The following is a 20431-nucleotide window of genomic DNA, read 5'->3' as shown; positions in this document are numbered from 1 at the left end:
TCTCATAGCTATCATTTTTGTCCATCGTTCCTGTAGTTTCTTGTGCCGGCCCCCCTTTTTTCTCTTTTGTGCATGTTTGCAGGCCGGAGCCTCAGGAGCTGCGTTCTGGCCTGCGGTCCCCACCCCCGGTCATCCCGCTGCTGCTTCCACCTGCCTGCAGGTCCAGGTCCAGGTCTTGGACCTCCAGGAACCTGAACCGTCTCCAATGTTCCAGTAGAACTTTCTATTTCATCAGAACAGAATCAGTGAAACTCGTTTGTTTAACAGTTTTATTGAAAGAAAAACCAACAAAGAAACGAACATAAACAACAGAAGAGAGAACAAGGACCTGGTCCTGGACCGGGTAACCTGGACCAGGAACCTGAAGGTCCTGGACCAGGAACCAGAACCAGAACCAGAACCAGAAACCTGAACCCTGAACCAGACTCCTGGACCAGGAACCAACAGGTCTGGACCACCAGGAACCTTCTGGACCTCCAGGAACCAGCAGTTCTGGTTCGGTTCAGTTCTTAGAGGAGGAAGAAGATGCTGTTTCTGTACACTTTATACACCCCCAAGCCCCGCCCCCTGGGCTAGGCTCCTCCCCCAGCTCCTCCTCCGGCCCCGCCCCCTCTCGTCCTCAGGTCGTGCCACAGTTTGACGAACGGTTCCCGGTTCTTCCAGATCAGCTCGTGTCCGAACAGGATGTACCACCTGCAGGAGAAAGAGAGGAGACGCGGTTAGGCTCCGCCTCCAAAGGTTAGGCTCCGCCTCCAACGGTTAGGCTCCGCCTCCAACGGTTAGGCCCGCCCCCACCACCCAGGCCCCGCCCCAAAGGTTAGGCTCCGCCTCCAACGGTTAGGCCCGCCCCCACCACCCAGGCCCCGCCCCAAAGGTTAGGCCCCGCCCCCACCGCACAGGCCCCGCCCCCTCCACTCACACGCCGAACATGGCTCCGCCCAGATGGGCCGCGTGGTCGAAGAACCTCCAGCCCAGGACCACGCCCGCCGTATCCATGGCAACGATGGCCTTCAGCGCCTGCAGAGACGGGAGTTTACAGTTTTATAGTTTATAGTTTTATAATGCATTTATTTATAGTTAATAAGTGGCTACGACGCGAAACTTCGTTAACAGAAATGTTGAAATGTTATATTTATTCTACACATTTTTACAGCATTGGAAACCGTTCAGAATGTTTGTGTCATGTTTGTCCTACAGAAACCACATGAAAACAAATATATTCCCCTCCCCCATCGATTTCCATTTTCAAACATTTTTGAAAAAGCTCCAGGAGCCACTAGGGCGGCGCTACGTAACGCCGCGGGTTGATGATCCCTGGTATAGGCAGAGGCCAGGGGGGCGGGGTCAGGGCGGGATTAGGGGGCGGGGCTTACGTTGCCGGCGGTGAAGGTGAACATGGGCAGGAAGATGATGGCCAGTTTGGCTTCAGGCATCTTGGTGCAGACGGCAGCCAGGACGGTCATGATGGCGCCGGACTGGAGACACAAGTACACAGTAAATAAATACAATTACACAGTAAATAAATACAATTACACAGTAAATAACTAATACAGTTACACAGTAAATAAATACAATTACACAGTAAATAACTAATACAATTACACAGTAAATAACTAATACAATTACACAGTAAATAAATACAATTACACAGTAAATAACTAATACAGTTACACAGTAAATAAATACAATTACACAGTAAATAACTAATACAGTTACACAGTAAATAACTAATACAGTTACACAGTAAATAAATAATACAGTTACACAGTAAATAACTAATACAATTACACAGTAAATAACTAATACAGTTACACAGTAAATAAATACAATTACACAGTAAATAACTAATACAATTACACAGTAAATAACTAATACAATTACACAGTAAATAAATACAATTACACAGTAAATAAATAATACAATTACACAGTAAATAACTAATACAATTACACAGTAAATAACTAATACAGTTACACAGTAAATAAATACAATTACACAGTAAATAACTAATACAGTTACACAGTAAATAACTAATACAGTTACACAGTAAATAACTAATACAATTACACAGTAAATAAATACAATTACACAGTAAATAACTAATACAATTACACAGTAAATAACTAATACAATTACACAGTAAATAACTAATACAATTACACAGTAAATAAATACAATTACACAGTAAATAACTAATACAATTACACAGTAAATAACTAATACAATTACACAGTAAATAAATACAATTACACAGTAAATAACTAATACAATTACACAGTAAATAAATACAATTACACAGTAAATAACTAATACAATTACACAGTAAATAACTAATACAATTACACAGTAAATAACTAATACAATTACACAGTAAATAACTAATACAATTACACAGTAAATGAATACAAGTACACAGTAAATAAATACAATTACACAGTAAATAACTAATACAATCAAATAAAATGATAAGAAAAGAGGTAAAAAGCCGTTCTCTCACCGCTCCGAGCGACGGGCCCAGCCGGCCCGCGGCCGTCTTACACAGGTAGCTGACCATCGTGGAGACGACGCCTGGACACAGAGAGACAAACGGACGTCAGCATCGCGGTCGCCGCGGCAACGGGGCTTCAGCAGCGTGGTCGCCGCGGCAACGCGGACAGGAGGGGGGCGGGGCTTCAGCACCTGCCGACAGGTAGACGGCCATGAACTGCTCGCGGCCCAGCATGGACACGGCGCTGCTGGAGAAGCTCCACAGCACGTACATGTTGGCCGCCAGGTGGAAGAGGGAGAAGTGGCTGAAGGTGGAGAGAAGCATCGGAGCGCACAGCGTTTCTGGGGGGGGACAGGAAACGTTAGAGGGTTTCTGGGGGGGGAAGGGAAAAGGTTAGAGGCGTTTAGAGGCGGCCACATTATGAGTTTATCCTCGTAATGTTACGACTTTATTCTCGTAATGTTAAGACTTTATCCTCGTAATGTTACGACTTTATTCTCGTAATGGATAATAGATAAAGACAGATGGATGGCGTTCAGGGGCGTCCGCCGTGCTAGCATCAGGCCACGCCCCCGCCCTCAGGCCACGCCCACTCACTGGAGGCGGGGTTTGAGGTGAAATACTGGACCATGACGCGGCGAAGAGACGGAACCTTCCAGCAGAAGAAGACCGCGACGTTGGCAGCAATGATCCCTGGGAAAAAAAACAACAACATTTTTACTTTGATTTGTTTTTTATTTTTGCACCTTTTTGTTTAAACTCGTATATTTTGGTACATTTTTACTTAATTATGTTTAAACTCGTATATTTTGCTAAATTTTTACTTAATTTTGTTTAAACTCGTTTATTTTGCTACATTTTTACTTTTTTGTACATTTTTGTTTAAACTTGTATATTTTGGAGCATTTTAGTTTAACCTGGTGTACTTTGGTGCATTTTTACTAATCTTTTTATATTCTTGTACAAACTCATATTTTGGTGCATTTTTACTTCTTTTTGCAAATTTTTGTTTAAACTCGTATATTTTGGTAAATTTTTACTTATTTTTGTATATTTTTGTTTAAACTCGTATATTTTGGTAAATTTTGTTTAAACTCGTATATTTTGGTAAATTTTTACTTATTTTTGCACATTTTTGTTTAAACTCGTATACATTTGGTAAATTTTGACTTTTTGTATATTTTTGTTTAAACTCGTATATATTTGGTAAATTTTAAATTCTTTGGTATATTTTTGTTTAATCTCGTATATCTTGGTAAATTTTGTTTAAACACGTATATTTTGGTAAATTTTTACTTATTTTTGCACATTTTTGTTTGAACTCGTATATTTTGTTGCGTTTTTGTTTAAACTTGTATCTTTAGGTGCTTGTTTACATCTCAGTTTCGGGCGTTCTTGAGGACGTTGCTCTGTTGGCCGGCGGTCACTGGGTCACCTGGCCGGCGGTCACCGGGTCACCTGGCCGGCGGTCCGACTCACCTGAGACCGTCTTCTGTCCCTCCGTCAAGCTGCTCCACCATTGGTTGATCTGAGACACAAAACTCCCATCAGCCTCAGGAGAAGCTCTCGCCTCTGATCATCTGGATCTCATCGTTTTACATTGAAACCCGGGACCAAAGTGGAGCTGCTGTCGTGTTAAATGTGTCACCTCTTTGCGGAAGTCTCCTCGTTTCTGCGGCCGCACCTTCTCCAGCCAATCAGCTTTCACCTCGTCGAAGTAGCTCTGGACCCGAGACTTGAGAGACTCGTACTGCCAGATCGCTGCCGAGCCGAACGAGCAGCCTGTGAACTGACAGGGAGTCAACACCCAAATGTGAATAAAGTGAGAAAAAAGTCGAAATGTTGAGAAAAAATTCGAAATTTTGTGAATAAAGTCGAAATGTCGAGAGAAAAGTCGAAATTTCGTGAATAAAAGTTGAAATGTTGTGAGGTGAATTAACCTTTAAACTTGTTTTTGTCCTTCTCAAGACTGTCACGTGCTTTGTCAACAGATGTCAGAACAGCCACTTCCTGATCTACTCAGGTTTTGGACTGTCCTGGTTCAATCACTCTACTGTAGATGTAGATGTCCTGATTCGATCACACGTTATCACTTCCACCCACTGTCTACTGTTCACTGTCCATATACGGTCAGTTCCTGTCAAGTTTCTCAATAAAAGCATCATGCAGAGGGAAAGCATTTGGGAGGCATTTGCTGTCAGGGGCTCTCACAGAGAGCCCTGTTGCTCTCCCCCTTCTGCAGAAGTGCGTTAAAAGACCATTCCAAGCAGTCTTTCCTTGTTACGAACTTATGTAATGTTGATTTAGGCCCTGTCCCAATACACCCACTTCCCCTACTTGTCAGCCCTACCCCTAAATTTTGCGCGTTCCCGTGAGGGTAGTGTTGTCCCAATTCCTCTTTTCATCTAGGGTTAGTGCTGAAAACGAGGGTAGTGGCTAGGAATCTAGCCTTATACAGCTAGGGATTTCGGATGCACTCTAGATGACTGAGGCCCAGAAAAATTTCCCAGAATGCTTTTCGTCGTCATTTGCGGACTGAATAAAAAAAAAAACATGGCAGACATTTCTTATCTTTTAGTGAATAAAATTAATATTTTGAGTTAGTTTCTGCATAAAAATGCGTTTTGATTACATTTCTAGCAAGAAATATATATTTTACTTTCATAATATTCACTCAGTGAATGTACATAATCACTCGTTTGCTCGTTGTTGCGAAGTCTTTTTCAAACCTCGCCAGAATAAAGGCTGATTTATGGTTCCGTTACACCAACTCAGAGCCTACGGCGTAGGTTAAGCGTCGATTCAACGCGGACCCATAAATCAGCTCCGGAGCCAGCAGACAGAAATGTGGAAATTTTCGGAGCAAATTTCTTAACAGGCGTAGCTACAACTGTTAGATTTCATCTATTAAACCAACATTTATCTTCCTAAATGATTTATTTCAGCCAGCGGTAATTCTCCACAGAGCTGCAGGTTTCTCCCCGGGACGACGGCGCAGCTTGACCCGGCGATCAATCCTGTACGTGAGCTGCTGCTGCCGCTGCTACTGTTACCATGGTAACAGCTGCTGCTGCTGCTGCTGCTGCTACTGTTACCATGGTAACAGCTGCTGCTGCTGCTGCTGCTGCCGCTGCTGCTGCTACTGTTACCACGGTAACAGCTGCTGCTGCCGCTGCTACTGTTACCATGGTAACAGCTGCTGCTGCCGCTGCTACTGTTACCATGGTAACAGCTGCTGCTGCCGCTAACAGGCGTTATTTGGATAAACTGAGCCCAGGTTGGAGATCTTAACGGTTACTTTTACACCTGAAAAAATATTAAAACTTAATAAAGTGGCATATTAACAGCGCTACAGCTGAAATTAAAACAGCTTTTGACTCTCGGCTTCCTGATTTTAGTGGTGGTGCTGAAAGTAGGAGTAGTGGGAGTATTGGGACAGAAACCTGGGAAGATTACAAGTGCCCTAAAATCTGTGGCTTCTTTTTTTTTAGGGGTAGTGGTAGAAAGTAGGGGGTGTATTGGGATTGGCCCTTAGACCCAACATTTTCTGAAAGAAAAAGATCTGTGGCGTCGGGACCACGTGGGATCAAGCGGCCGCCTAAAATTGTCAGGGACGAGGCCAATAGGAATTGGTCCTGCGCCGATCCGAGGCCCGGTGACGGGTCCCCGAGCCAGGAGGGGCCCCTAGGACTGGTAAGAGAAACTCCTCTAGATAAATACCTGGGGTATTAAATGTGTTAAAGTATTTTATGGTAAAATACGATAGTCTGGGAGCCACTGTAAAGTCAGGGACTTTAAAGTTATGTTATGGAAAAAACGAGAGGAGGTTTCTATTGGAAGGGTTTTTGTCTAATGTTTGTTTTTGTCTAATGTTTTTGTCTAATGTTCATGAGTGAAACTGTTTATTGCCAATGTTGCTGTTTCCAAAATTATGAAGTAAAGTTTCGATTGTTCACTAAATTAATCAGTGCTAAAACCAAACTGTCAAAACGGAAACCTACGAGCTGAAAGAAACTTAAGAAAGTTAAAAAGATCGCTAAAATAACAAATATGTGGTTAAACTAAAACTTATTGCGAACCTAAAATTATTTCCAAAGACTCTTAGTTGACGGGACGGTAAAAAAAGATTGTGGAAAAATATTGTGCAAAATAATACACGTACGGAACTTAAAAGATCAAAAATAAAGTAATTTAAGGCTAAAAGCAAAAGTGATCAAAACGTTCAAAATGGGACAAAGTTCCAGCCAAAAAGTGCCGCCTGATACACGGTACATGATGCAACATTTTCCTGAAAGTTGCGAACCTGTAAAAGAATGGCATAAGAAATATGGTTTTGATGGGAAATTGGAAAGTGGAGAAAAAGGAGCTGCTGCAAAGCTGCAGCAGGGTCAAAGGTCATGGTGTGGTGTGTGTGTGTGTGTGAAACGGCTGCAGCAGTGTGTGTGTAAGTGCGCTCCGTTGCCTGTCTGGCTGTGCGTTCACGAGAAGCTGCATGGGTGAGGCTTGGTGAATCCAGAGCGGAAGTCTCGTCTCATTTTGGGACTACATGTCCGTGGGTTGAGTGTTGAATTTCCTATGGGCCTCCGATACAAATAACTGGCTTCTCTAGATGGTGTGATCTGTGTCTGACGAGGGAGACCTTTTGTCTGCTGGACAACACAAGAGCTTCAGAGGACGTTTAGTTTGCTGTTTCAAGTGAGGGCTCCCCTCTTGAAAAAGACATAGAAATATGTAAAATGTAAAACACTGGATCCTGCAGTGTGGGAGTGAGGGGGGCAGGGTAACGGCCCCTTTTGGGCGGGGGAGAGGTTTGTCCCTCAAGACTCCTCTCCCTGGCCCTGCCCCTTTTCAACCTTTCCCCGACCCTGCACCCCAACCTGGGACTTGCTGATTGGGCCGGAGCTTCGGGAGCTGCGTGCTGGCCTGAAGTCCCCACCCCCCTCTGGTCATCCCGTTGCTGCTTCCACCTGCCTGCTGTGCTGTTGCCGTCCCTGACCCACCAGTCTGGCCCTCGGCAGGAGGGTCCCCCCTTATGGTCCAGGTCCTGGTCCAGGTTTCTACCCCCCTTATGATCCAGGTCCTGGTCCAGGTTTCTACCCCCCTTATGATCCAGGTCCTGGTCCAGGTTTCTTCCTCCTAAAGGGAAGTTTTTCTTGCCACTTTTTGGTTTAAGGCTTTTCTCCCACTATGGGAGTTTTTACCTGCCATTGTTTATATAATAATTGCTCGGGGGTCATGTTTATGTTTATGTTCATGTTATGGGTCTCTGGAAAGCGTCTAGAGACAACATCTGTTGTATTAGACGCTATATAAGATTAAAGATTTTGGCCAGCACTAATATATATATATATATATATATATATACACACATATATATACACACATATATATACACATATATATACAGGTTCACTAGGAACTATTGTTTTACGTTGCAGGAGAGTTGCTGCATGGACAGTTTTGTGTGTGAGGCACCCGAGCATGAACGGCCGGGACCGTTATGTGATTAACCGTTTTGTCACTGGACCGTTATGTTATTAACTCGTGTGTTGTTACTTTAATAAAACCATAACCCACTTGGGTTGAAAAAAGAAAATTCTGCAGTCCTTGACTAAGGTAGGAGACAGAATTTAACAGGTTTTGCCACACCAAGTAATCTAATCTAAGGTGACGGCGGGGGGGATCTGAGGGACATAGATAACCGCTGAATCATTAAGTCAGACCCCCGACCTGCCAGGATGCAAAGGTCAAGAAGTGGGAGAACCACTTAGTTCACCGTCTGGGGAGAAGTCAGGACTCTGGCAGCCCTGACCCTTCCAGGGAAAGGTCAGGAAGAAGAGGACGATGACAACGAGACCCCTGTTGAAACAAACCTGTACTCCCAAAAAACCTGTTCCCCCTGGTGGCTAAATTCAGCCATGGGAAGTCTCATGTCTCAACGGGGCGGCAGTAGCTCAGGTGGTAGAGCGGGTCGTCCAATGATCAGAAGGTCGGCGGTTCGAATCCCGCTCCGTCCCACTTGCTGTCGTAGTGTCCTTGGGCAAGACACCTTACCCACCTGCCCCGTGTGAATGTGTTTGAATGTTGGTGGTGGTCGGAGGGGCCGTTTGGTCAATATGGCAGCCACGCTTCTGTCAGTCTGCAGGGCAGCTGTGGCTACAAACGTAGCAGCGTCCTCCGCCCTCTTGGTGGATACAAACGCAGCAGCTGTGGCTACAAACGTAGCAGCTGTGGCTACAGACGTAGCAGCTGTGGCTACAAACGTAGCAGCTGTGGCTACAAACGTAGCAGCTGTGGCTACAAACGTAGCAGCTGTGGCTACAAACGTAGCAGCTGTGGCTACAAACGTAGCAGCTGTGGCTACAAACGTAGCAGCTGTGGCTACAAACGCAGCAGCTGTGGCTACAAACGTAGCAGCTGTGGCTACAGACGTAGCAGCTGTGGCTACAAACGTAGCAGCTGTGGCTACAAACGTAGCAGCTGTGGCTACAAACGTAGCAGCTGTGGCTACAAACGTAGCAGCTGTGGCTACAGACGTAGCAGCTGTGGCTACAAACGTAGCAGCTGTGGCTACAAACGTAGCAGCTGTGGCTACAAACGTAGCAGCTGTAGATTCTTTCCTTTTTTTCTCTTTTTTTCTTCCTTTTCCTTTCCTTTTTAATGTCGACATTTCCACTTTTTTCTCGAAATTTCAACTTTTTTCTCAACATTTCGTCTTTTTTCTCGAGATTTTACTTGAACATTAATCTTGAAATTTTTACTTTTTCCTTGAAATTTTGACTTTTTTCTTGACATTTCACCTTTTTTTCCACGGCATTTTGACCATTTCCTCGCCATTTCAACATTAATCTCGACATTTCGACTAGTGATGCACCGAATGTTCGGTAACCGAAATTGTTTGGCCAAAAACAGCAAAAAAACACTTTCGGTGTTCGGTGGAATAAGTGGGGAAAAAAACGAACAATTAATAACGGCGTGTTAGATGACGCAATCAAACAGCAACAGTGTGGAGTGAGGGAGCGTGCGGTGTTAATGCAGCAAACATGGCAGCATGTCAGATCTTTACTTGTGGGGAAAAGGCAGAGGAGAAATGATCCAGGCTGAGTTGGATTTGGGAAAACGCTTGGTGATGGAGACGGTGACGGGACAGCAGGGAAAAGTCCCCGAACTACCGACGCGGTGGAGAAAACTCACTGTCTGATATGTTTGACGAGATCCTCCAAGAAAATAACACAGATTTTTACAATTATTATACAAGGCTTCAAATTGCAGAGATCAGCCCCATCGTGACCCGATTAACTGGATTTGAACGAGAGAAAATTAAAAAGGATTATGAGAAAAAATATAATAAATACATTAAGACAAACTGTGACTGGCGGGTTTTTCACTGCACATTTATTTGATTTATGCAATGGCCAAAAAATTGGCAAAATAAATGAAACACTGCGAAGAACCTTTGTTCAGTATTATTCGGTATTCGGCCAAGTGTTTATTATTATTTTATTACTATTTATTATTTTCGGCCACAAATTTTCATTTCGGTGCATCACTAATTTCGACTTTTTTCTCGAGATTGTACTTCAACATTAATCTCGAAATTTTGACTTTTTTTCTGGACATTTAAATTTTTTCTGGAAGTGCATAACAAAGAAAATGCCCGTGACATCATGGATGACATCACCAGGCTCCACCTACCCCCACGGTGAAGATTAGCGGCCGGACGAGGCGGCCGAAGTTTCTCGGCGTGCCGGGCGGCGGGTCCCGGTGGGGGGCGGGGCTTCTCCGCTGGGCGGCGGCCTCCGGCTCTGAGTGGGCGGGGCTCCGTCGCTGGGCGGCGGCCTCCAGCTCCGAGGGGGCGGGGCCGAGCTCCTCCTCCGCCCTCTTGGTGTCGGGTTTCCTGGCAGCTTTCTTGAAGCCGCAGCGCCGCTGCAGGCTGTGAGGCTGAGGCCCCCTGCTGGACGGAGGGGGAACTACGTTAGAACCGGAGGGGGAACTACGCTAGAACCGGAGGAGGAACTACGTTAGAACCGGAGGAGGAACTACGCTAGAACCGGAGGAGGAACTACGCTAGAACCGGAGGAGGAACTACGTTAGAACCGGAGGAGGAACCACAGAGGCAGAACCATAGACATATACGTAGACGCCCCCTGGAGCTGCTGATACGTCAACGTCTCCTCCATATTGGATGTTCAAGACTGTAAAATTTTCATAAAGCATCTTTCTACAAAGAAATGTACGTTTTACGTCTCATTTATTCATTCACACACGCACTTTTTTCCCTCCTTTTTTCCTCCCTTTTTTCATCTTTTTTCCTCTTTGTTCCTCTTTTTTTCATTTTTTCTTTCTTTTCTCTTTTTTCTCCCTTTTTTCTATTTTTTTCCTCTTTTTTCCTTATTTTCATAAAGCATCTTTCTACAAATAAATGTACGTTTTCCCTCTTTGTTCCTCTTTTTTTCATCTTTTCTTTCCTCTGTTTCTCTTTTTTTCCTCTTTTCTTTTATCTCTTTTTTCATTTTTTTCCCTATTTTTTTCATCTTTTTTTCAATATCTTTCTCTTTTTTCATCTTTTCTTTCCTCTTTGTTATTCTTTTTTCATTTTTTCCTCGTGTTTTTTCTCTTTATTTCCCTCTTTTTTCTATTTTTTTCCTCTTTTTTTCCTTTGTTCCTCTTTTTTTTCATCTTTTCTTTCCTCTGTTTTATTTTTTTCCTCTTTTCTCTTTTTACCTGTTTTTTTCCTCTTTGTTCCTTATTTTCGTAAAGCATCTTTCTTCAAAGAAATGTACGTTTTACGTCTCATTTATTCATTCACACACACACTAATATACTTGGAAACAGTTAGGCACCAAATATAATATATTTAATTTTCTCAGATGGCAAAAATAAGAACTTTATTGATCCCACATAGGAGTAATTCATGTTATATCAGCTATAGAGAACAACATATAAAAATAACATTTGAACCATTTTTCAGACAATAAAATAACATTCTTATTTTTGTGAGGGGGGATAATTATTGTTTTTCGGCACTACCTTGTTCTCTATAAGAGGAAAAAAAAGAGGAAAAAAGAGGAAAAAAAGAGAAAAAAAGAAAAGAGGAAAAAATGAAACAGAAGAAAGAAAAGATGAAAAAAAAGAGGAACAAAGGAAAAAAATAGAAAAAAGAGGGAAATAAAGAGAAAAAACACGAGGAAAAATGAAAAAAAGAATAACAAAGAGGAAAGAAAACATGAAAAAAAGAGAAAGAAAGAAGGGAAAATTGAAAAAAAGAGGAAAAAGAAAAGAGGAAAGAAAAGATGAAAAAGAGAGAAAAAAGCAGAAAATAGGGAAAAAGAGGAAAAAAGAGAAAAAAAGGGAAAAAAGTGCGTGTGTGAATGAATAAATGAGACATAAAACGTACATTTCTTTGTAGAAAGATGCTTTATGAAAATAAGTCCCTTTACTTGTATTAGTTTACAGTCTGAACATCCAAGATGGCGGCGACGTTGGAGTTATGTGTACTGTTACTTTCTAAATATTGTATCTATGACATGTATTTGTTTTTACTGTAATTTGTTGCTTTTACTACTACGCCTCGTGTTCCTTCTGCCAATGGACATTTATGCGCAGAAATATGTGCCACTAGTACAAAAGTAGAGTTGAAAGTATAAAGAGAGTTGAATTTTCAGTAGAATTTTCAGTGAGGATCAAATACAGTTTCAGAACAATTTAATTCAATTTCATAATGTTACATTCAGTTTCAAGTTTATAGAAATTCAGTTCCAAACTAGTATATTCAATTTCAAATTATGCTATTCAGATTCAGTTTTTCGATGCAACGATTCAAATTAAACAATACAAATTCAAATTATGTGATTCAAATTCAGTTTTTTTAATGCAATTATTCAAGTCGAGCAATTCAAATTCAAATATAAATTATTCAAATTCAGTTTCTGCCTACAGAAATGAGCCTTTTGGCCACAATTGGGTGCATTTGCATTTTTAAAATGTTCATTAATGTACATTGTGCCTCTATAACAAATACATGAGAAATGAAAAGAAATAAACACGGGGCTACGTGAAGGACGGCGGTTTAGACGCATGCGCATAGGGATTACAAAAATAAAATAAAATAAAATACTATACAAAGCGTGACCCAACTATTTCACAATTATAATTGTATTCCGAGTTTCTTTTTTTGCGTAAAAGTGTCTCAGAAACGGGAAAGTTTGGGGTCCCGGATCTGCGCCTGCGCGGTGGGGGGGTCACAGATCTGACGGGTCACCGAGTTCTCCGCGACACCGGCCCGTTCATTCTGACGGAGACTAAAGACCGTGCAGGTCCTGCTGCGGACCGGGTACCGACCCGTTTACAGACCCGTTTACAGACCTGGCCCCGGAGCCGGATCCCCCGCAGAGTCTGAGCAGAACCGAGCAGCTTCTCCACGACATGACGGAGAACCGAGACCAGAACGGAGACCAGAGCCGACTAGGACGGTCCGCTTCCGGGTCAGGGCCGCGGCGGGAGCGCCCCCCAGCGGCCCGGAGGGGGAACTGCAGGGCTGAAAATCAAAATCCGAGAGAGGGACCCAGCCCCCCAGTCTCGCGCTCAGCAGGCACGCCGATTTTTCCCAGTGGCCAGCCGCGGTACTGCAACCAAAAATCCCATGGGGCCCAGAAAGCTTTTTTCCCATAGACCGCAATAGTAAAAGATCGTCCTCTAAAACTGTTCACAGGAACCTCCAACTGTAATCACCGGCAATTACTAATCTTTGTATTCTATATTTTTAAGTCATGGACTTTATATCCGTCAAAAATGTTTTATAACGGCCAGAAAAGTCAAAGAAAAGTCTCTTTCTGGGCGTGACGTCACAGCCGTGTCCGTGCATTCCACGGATGTTTTATATTAATATATATTATGTAATTATATTATATTAATACATTAATCATATATGTGATGCTATACATGTAATAATATACATGAATTAATATATTATTTTAATACATATTATATTAATACTCGTTCTCATTGCCCCGGGGCATGATGGGAGGGCCCAGAGCATCATGGGAGGTGACTCAACTGCGCATGCTCTATGGGCCCGTGTACACGGAAGTAAACCAGGAAGTCCGAGATTTTTTCGGCGGATGCGCTGGCTGAGCAGAATGCATTGAAATGAATGGGCGGCCATTTTTGGTACAGTATCCAGTTATATAATACATCCATGGAGGGACCTGGCTGCAGGCAAGATGGCCGACAAGGGCGCCGCCATACTTCGATCCATACCGGAAGTCCATACCGGAAGTTGGTCACTTCGTTAATATATATATTTTTTATTTATTTATTTTTTTAATAAACATTTACAGTACAATGATAACAAAACTTCACATTATGCAATTTCACGTTGAATTATAACATATAAAGAGTATTACTCAAATAAAAAACAAAACAAAAAGCACAACACATTATAACAGAAAGCCAAAACATTTACATACATTTATGGTTTTGATTGCTTTTGAATTAGTAGAAAACTAGAGTCCAGATACTGTTTTAATTCACAATGAAAAGTAAAAAAAAAAAAAGTTTTTGTTGCGTAAGAATTTGGATTTGTGGATGTGGAATTTTGCGAGGATAATCAACAAATTAATAATAAATGTTTCTTTTGGCTTTGTTCTAATTGTTACATGGTCAAAAACACCAAACAACACATCCTTCCAAAATAAATTAAAATCAATATCAATTGTTTCCGACACAAAATTACACATATCACTCCAAAAAGTTTGAACAATGGGGCACAGCCAGAATAAGTGTGTCATTGTTTCAGAATTTGCAGAACAAAAAGTACAGTTTGAATCGATATTTCTTTTGAATCTTTTTACAATGTGATCATTTGTAGGACAGAATTAATGAATTAACTTAAATGAAATTTCTTTAACTTTGTTTGTCACCAGGTATTGGTTGGGTGAGAGCCAGACCTTCTTCCAGTTAATATTTCTTACATATTTATTCCAATATGGGATGTATATTATTAAAATATTATATTTATATATATATATATATATATAATATAAATGTACTTACTAATAATGATGTCTTTTTAACTTATTTATATACATATATAACAAAATAAAAAACATGTATATATATATATATATATATATATATATATATATATATATATATATATATATATATATATATATATATATATATATATATATATATATATATATAGCCTACGGAGGTAGTTTACCATAGACTAGTTTACAAGCAGCGATTCGAAAATGATAAAACACACCCATTATATATATATATATATAATATATATATAATCCACCTCAATTAACCTCAGACAGCACTTAAAGCTAAGGACGCTGAATTTGAGTGACCAACGGGTAAATGCTGGATTTTGTCTTTGATGTGATGCTCCCAGAGCTAAGATGGTCAATAGAGCTTCCTTGGGAAATGGAAGGAAATTATTAGGTGGTCAATATTTTATTCCTTTGGAAAACATAAAACCAAAACAGTGCACACGTTAGAGTATGATTGGATCATTTAACTGTTTTTCAGATAATGATCAAAATCCTGGGAGGAGAGGGCATGACCAGACTGAAGGCTGAGATCATGATGGCCAGTGGGAGCCTTTTCTAAGTCTGACCCCCCCAGAGATCAAGATGGCCAGTGAGAGTCTGATGCTGATCCCACAGTCATTGTTCATTATTTTTTCATTGTTATGTTCAGTTTAATTTGTTCCTCCTCATTGTTGTTCATGATTTTCCCATGTTTTTTATTTTGTTATATATGTATATAAATAAGTTTAAAAAAACATAGTTATTAGTAAGTACGTAATGTTTTATAATAATGTTTTATAATTTTCGTTTTATGGCCGCTTTTAAACTACCTCCGTCATATTTGAACAATATACACGAAGAAGACCAACTTCCGGTTGAAAGACCAGCCTGCTTACCAAATCTGGACCCCAAGAAAACTTCAGTGGGCAAAGTTTGTCTAGTTACATCCACAAGGAGTAACAATCGTAATATACGTTCCCTGTTTCAAAATGATATAACCACCAACCCTTATGTTATTGCTTACTGGTCTGGTTTTGGTGATGACTTAAATGTGAAGAACATCTGGACTCTTCCATACAAATACCTTCTTACAAATAAAGTGAGGGAAATCTCTTTTAAAATGTTACATAAGTATTATCCTGCTAATCATTATCTTCTTAAATTCAAAAGAGATATTTGTGTTGACTGTTCGTTGTGTGAAATGTCCCCTGAAACACTGGTACACCTGTTTTGAAAATGTCCCTACACTAACAAATTCTGGAATGATGTACCCCGATTTATTATAGATAAAATTGACTCTGACTTCACTCTTTATTGGAGAAATGTATTGTTTGGTTTAATCAGTAATGAAAGAAACAAATCTAGAGAATCTTTTGTAATCAATTTAATAATTATTCTAGCAAAGTTTCATATTCATAAGTCCAAATTCAGTCATTCAAAACCCCTTTTTTTAATTTTTGAGAATGAAACCAAACAATACTTGAGTTCCATCTCTGACTCAAATAACAAAAAAGCTGTAAAACTGTTAATTTATGCTCTCTATTAAATGTGTTTGTTTAAAAATCCCCCTGGCTCCTGTGTTGTTGTACTTTTATATATTAACGACTGTTTTGTATGTCTGTCTGTTTATGTTTTTTGTAATATGAGAACTACTCAATAAAGCTTGTTAAAAAAAAGACCAACTTCCGGTATGAACTTCCGGTCTGGAACTCCGGTATGCATTGGTTTTGTTTTTTATTTGAGTAATACTCTTTATGTTATAATTCAACGTGAAATTGCATAATGTGAAGTTTTGTTATCATTGTACTGTTTGCAAATGTTAATTTAAAAAAAAAAAAAAAAATTTAAATATATATATTAACGAAGTGACCAACTTCCGGTAAGGACTTCCGGTATGGATCGAAGTATGGCAGCGCCCTTGTCGGCCATTTTGCCTGCAGCCAGGTACTCTTGAAATCCGACAGCACTCTCTTAAAGGAGCTTGAGGCTCCTTTTAAGAATTTAGACTCTCTAGCGCCACCCTTCACCACGACGGCCGTTGGGGGTACTGCAGCCAACAGTGAAGCCGGCACAGGAGAACGGGGAGAACGTGCATGCAGCGTCATGTGACGTCACATCCGCAGGACAGCGCGGGAAAATCGGGACCGAATTGCAGCACATTTTGCAGCAACAGCCTGTTCAAGGCAAAGGAGAGATACACTAGAGGGCTCATTCTTTTGGGTTTGGAACGCTTCATCTGACATTATTACTAGAAAACTTGAAATGTATACGGATTTTTTTCATAAATCCTGCCACAATCCGGCCTCAAGCTCCTTTAAGTACAAAACTTTAATATAATATATATTATATAATATTATAATAATATCATTAATAATTAATATTATTAATAATCATAATATTATTATATTATTATTATTATTATTATTATTATAATTATTATAATATTATATATAATAATAATAATAATAATAATAATAATAATAATAATAATAATAATAATAATAATAATAATAATATTAAATTTAATATTAAAGTTTTGTACTGTGGTGTGAGTGCTGTTGGATTTTGATTTTTTGATAAGTTTTTTTGGACTGGCACCCGGTGACACTTTGACTCTTTTTGAGTGAGCACGCCAAGTCTGCCGATTACTGAACTGCAGGGTTGGCCTGGAAATCTATAGTATTTTATCCTTTTATAATACGATATAATTCTCTGGAAGAGCAATTTATATTATACTTCTCAATAAACGAATTAAAGTGAAGGATTGCTCATTTTCGTCCATTAGATCAACAACAAATAAAAACTTTTTCTGATACCGTCGTTGTTTAAAGGTATTGTGACATCATTTTTAACATGCTTTTAACACTATTAAAAGTCTTGGCCAACATCCCTCAAATGTGTCTAAAAGAGTGTAACAAGAAAAACTTCACTCTAGTACTCTTTTCCTGGCTTTTTATTACAGTGTTTTTTTTGCACCGTGAAAAACGGGTCCTTTTTCCCCTTTCCTGTCAATCATTGCGCCGCTCCTCCTCCAAACCTTCTCCAACCAACCGCTACACACTTCTGCCGTCTCCACACACACCAAACCAGAAACACCGACACACAGCCCAGACAGGGCGACTACAGCCCGGAGATGAAGTCCAACCGGGACCAGAGGACCGGGACCGCAGCTCCCCGCGAGCAATACACTCACAGCGGCGTCGGGGGAGCGACAGGCGAAGCATGCACGGAAAAGGAGCAGGGCGAAGCAGACAGTCCACAGCAAACAATCATAAAAATAAAGGCATGCAAGCAGCACTGTCCCCTTATCTTAAGTCCAGTCAGTGGCCGCGGGTCTTAGCAGTTTTCCTCCGGTGATTAGAACAGAAGGGGATCTAAACAGCTCCGTGTTAAGCCTGATTTATGGTTCCGCGTTAAATCGACGCAAAGCCTACGCCGTAGGGTTCAGTGTACGTAGCGCGTCGCCGCGTAACCCTACGCCGCAGGGTCTGCGTCGGTGTAACGCGGAACCATAAATCAGCCTTTATGGTGCGCTGGAGAGGAGAGGAGGCAGGGAGCTGGGTGGAGGGGGCGGTGATTTAGCGGGCCCTGACGTCACGGCCCGCCACCAAACCTGGTGCGCCGTTTTTGCACAGTTATGCGGAAAATCCCAGAAAGCACACAATACACTGAATGTTAAAAGTTCGTTGTTTTTTGGGTGTAATTGATGTCAAGACACCCAACAAAACACAAAAAATCAAGAAAAATTTGTTTTTCATGTCACAATACCTTTAAATAAGGTTTTCCTATTGACTGTAATGGTCCTGTTATTCCGCAAGGTGGCGCTTCAACACACACGGATACTGCATCCGCCCGGGACTTTCAGAATAAAAGCGGAATGAAGGAACCAGACCTGCAGGTCCTTTACCGACCACTAGGGTCTGGATCCAAAAGCGAGTCAATAAATAACGTCCAGGTTAAAAAAGTCCAACTTTACAGCAGAAATAAACATGTTTAGAGTCTGGTAAAGGGTTTGTTCGAGTACTGTTTTACACAATAACTGTTTATTTTATTATTTATCTTCATGTTCATCAAGTTAACTCTTTAAGGGGGAGTGGTAGCCTAGTGGTTGCAGAAGTGGACTGGAGTCTGGAGGACCAGGTTCAAGCCCCCAGAAAGCAACCCAGGTCAACCACCCTGGGCCCCTGAGCAAGGCCCTCAACCCCAACCGCTCCCCGGGGGCCATTTATATGGCAGCCCACTGCTCTCTAGTCTAATTAGAGATGGGTTAAATGCAGAGAAACAAATTCCACCAGCCTGGCTGTGTGGTCATTAATAAATTAAAAAAAAAAAAAAAAGAGTTGAATTGGAAGATTGGCAAACCAGACTGCTATAATAAATACAACTGGCTGAAGGACTTTTTTGATTTATTGTCAATGGAAAAGGCACCTGAATCCTTAAAGACAATGAAAACGGGACAATTTTCCCCGTGGACTGTCATTAGAGAACACTCGAGAATAATGGAACAATAACATGACCTTTTGTGTTAGTTACGTGCTTTTTATTGTATTTTTTTTGTTTTGTTTTTTACATGTACATGTACAAAAATAAAATAAATCAAAAAATCAAAATCAAAAATTGTACTTATTTTTCTTTTAGAGCTGGACCTGAACTGACGCTAGATCGTCATCTCTAAAGTTTATCAGTAATTATTACCAACCCTTCCCCCCAAACCCTGGTCTTTATTTGTGAAATGTGCTGTTGTCACCGTTTTTTTTTAAATTTTTATTCATTTTGTCATTGTAATGTTTTTCTTTTTGCTATGTGAAATGTGGTGTTTGTTAATCTCTTTTTTTGTCTTCATTTTGAAAAATAAAAATTATAAATCAAGTTAACACTAAGGTTTTTTTTTATTTTCTCATTGATTTTACAAAAAAACAAGGCACATTATACATTCCACAAGAACATTTTCATCAAAGAACACTGAGCAACCAATGACAAAAACAATAATAACAAAGAAGATACACAGCGAAAAAGAAACGAAAGGAATAAATGAACAAACAAAAAAATTAAATAAAAAACTAAAATAAAAAAAAACTAAACGCAAGTGATGAGTCAGGAATTAGGGAACAAAGATTCTTCTGAACATGCTGGGCTTTTTGAATCGTGCAAGATTTTAAATATTTTTTGTACTGAATTATTATTATCGTTTAGATATGCAATAAAGATTGGATTTTAGCCTTAGGTGGAAGTGAGTTAACTGTAACTCTAAGGTTTATCAGACTGAGCGACGCCCGAACCTCGCCCTTCTAACCGACCACAGCTTTTATTCTGAAGGCGGCTGCTGGCGGAAGTTGCTGCAGCTGTTTCCGGTTCTTGTGTTTGTAAGCTTTTACTCTGAAGGCGGCTCCACCAATGCAAATACCATCAAGCTCCTAAGTTTGTGTCTCTATAGTAAAAGTAAAACTGTACTTATATTTCCTGAAAAATGTTACGAAAAGCAGAGTTAAAGATTCTTCTTTTTAATAGTTTTTTCTTTTTTTTTCTCCATTTTTTTCTTTTTGTTTGATTTTTTTTCTTCTTTTTTAATTTCTATTTTTCACTTTTTTTCTTTTTGTTTTCTTTTTTGTTCTTTTTTTGATCTTTTTAATTTATTTTTTTCCTCTCTTTCTTTTTGTTTTCTTTTTTTTCTTTTTTTTCTTTTTGTTTTCTTCTTTTTCTTCTTTTTAATTTATTTTTTTTCTTTAATTTATTTTTTTCTTTTTTTCTCTTTTTCTTTTTAGTTTTCTTTTCTTCTTTTTCCTTTGTTTTCTTTTTGTTTTCTGTTTTTAATTTCTTTTTTTTTCTTTAATTTCTTTTTTTCTTCTCTGTCTTTTTTCTTTTTCCTTTTTTCTTTTTGTTTTCTTCTTTTTCTTCTTTT

At 40.1% G+C, this 20431-nt stretch overlaps 1 protein-coding gene across 2 annotated transcripts; it reads right to left on the bottom strand.

The window, feature by feature from the left end:
• Positions 1-252: 252 nt before the first annotated feature.
• On the bottom strand, positions 253-12973 carry LOC133442149 (presenilin-associated rhomboid-like protein, mitochondrial). 2 transcript variants are annotated; one of them, XM_061720104.1, is made up of 10 exons: positions 12854-12973; positions 10184-10442; positions 4137-4277; positions 3968-4016; positions 3086-3181; positions 2680-2829; positions 2498-2568; positions 1374-1475; positions 920-1017; positions 253-693 (listed from the first exon to the last, which is right to left on the bottom strand). In XM_061720104.1, the coding sequence occupies exons 1-10, from the start codon at positions 12913-12915 to the stop codon at positions 573-575; spliced, it is 1149 nt and encodes a 382-aa protein (XP_061576088.1). In that variant the 5' UTR covers positions 12916-12973; the 3' UTR covers positions 253-572. The 2 variants fall into 2 exon arrangements, with proteins under 2 accessions (XP_061576088.1, XP_061576089.1); XM_061720105.1 differs by having other exon boundaries at positions 10184-10439.
• Between the last annotated feature and the right edge of the window lie 7458 nt (positions 12974-20431).

The sequence above is a fragment of the Cololabis saira genome, chromosome 4 (genome assembly GCF_033807715.1).
Source record: "Cololabis saira isolate AMF1-May2022 chromosome 4, fColSai1.1, whole genome shotgun sequence".
NCBI lineage: Eukaryota > Metazoa > Chordata > Actinopteri > Beloniformes > Belonidae > Cololabis > Cololabis saira.
The sequence above is the reverse complement of the archived record's forward strand: the minus strand, read 5'-3'. Positions and strand labels throughout refer to the sequence as shown.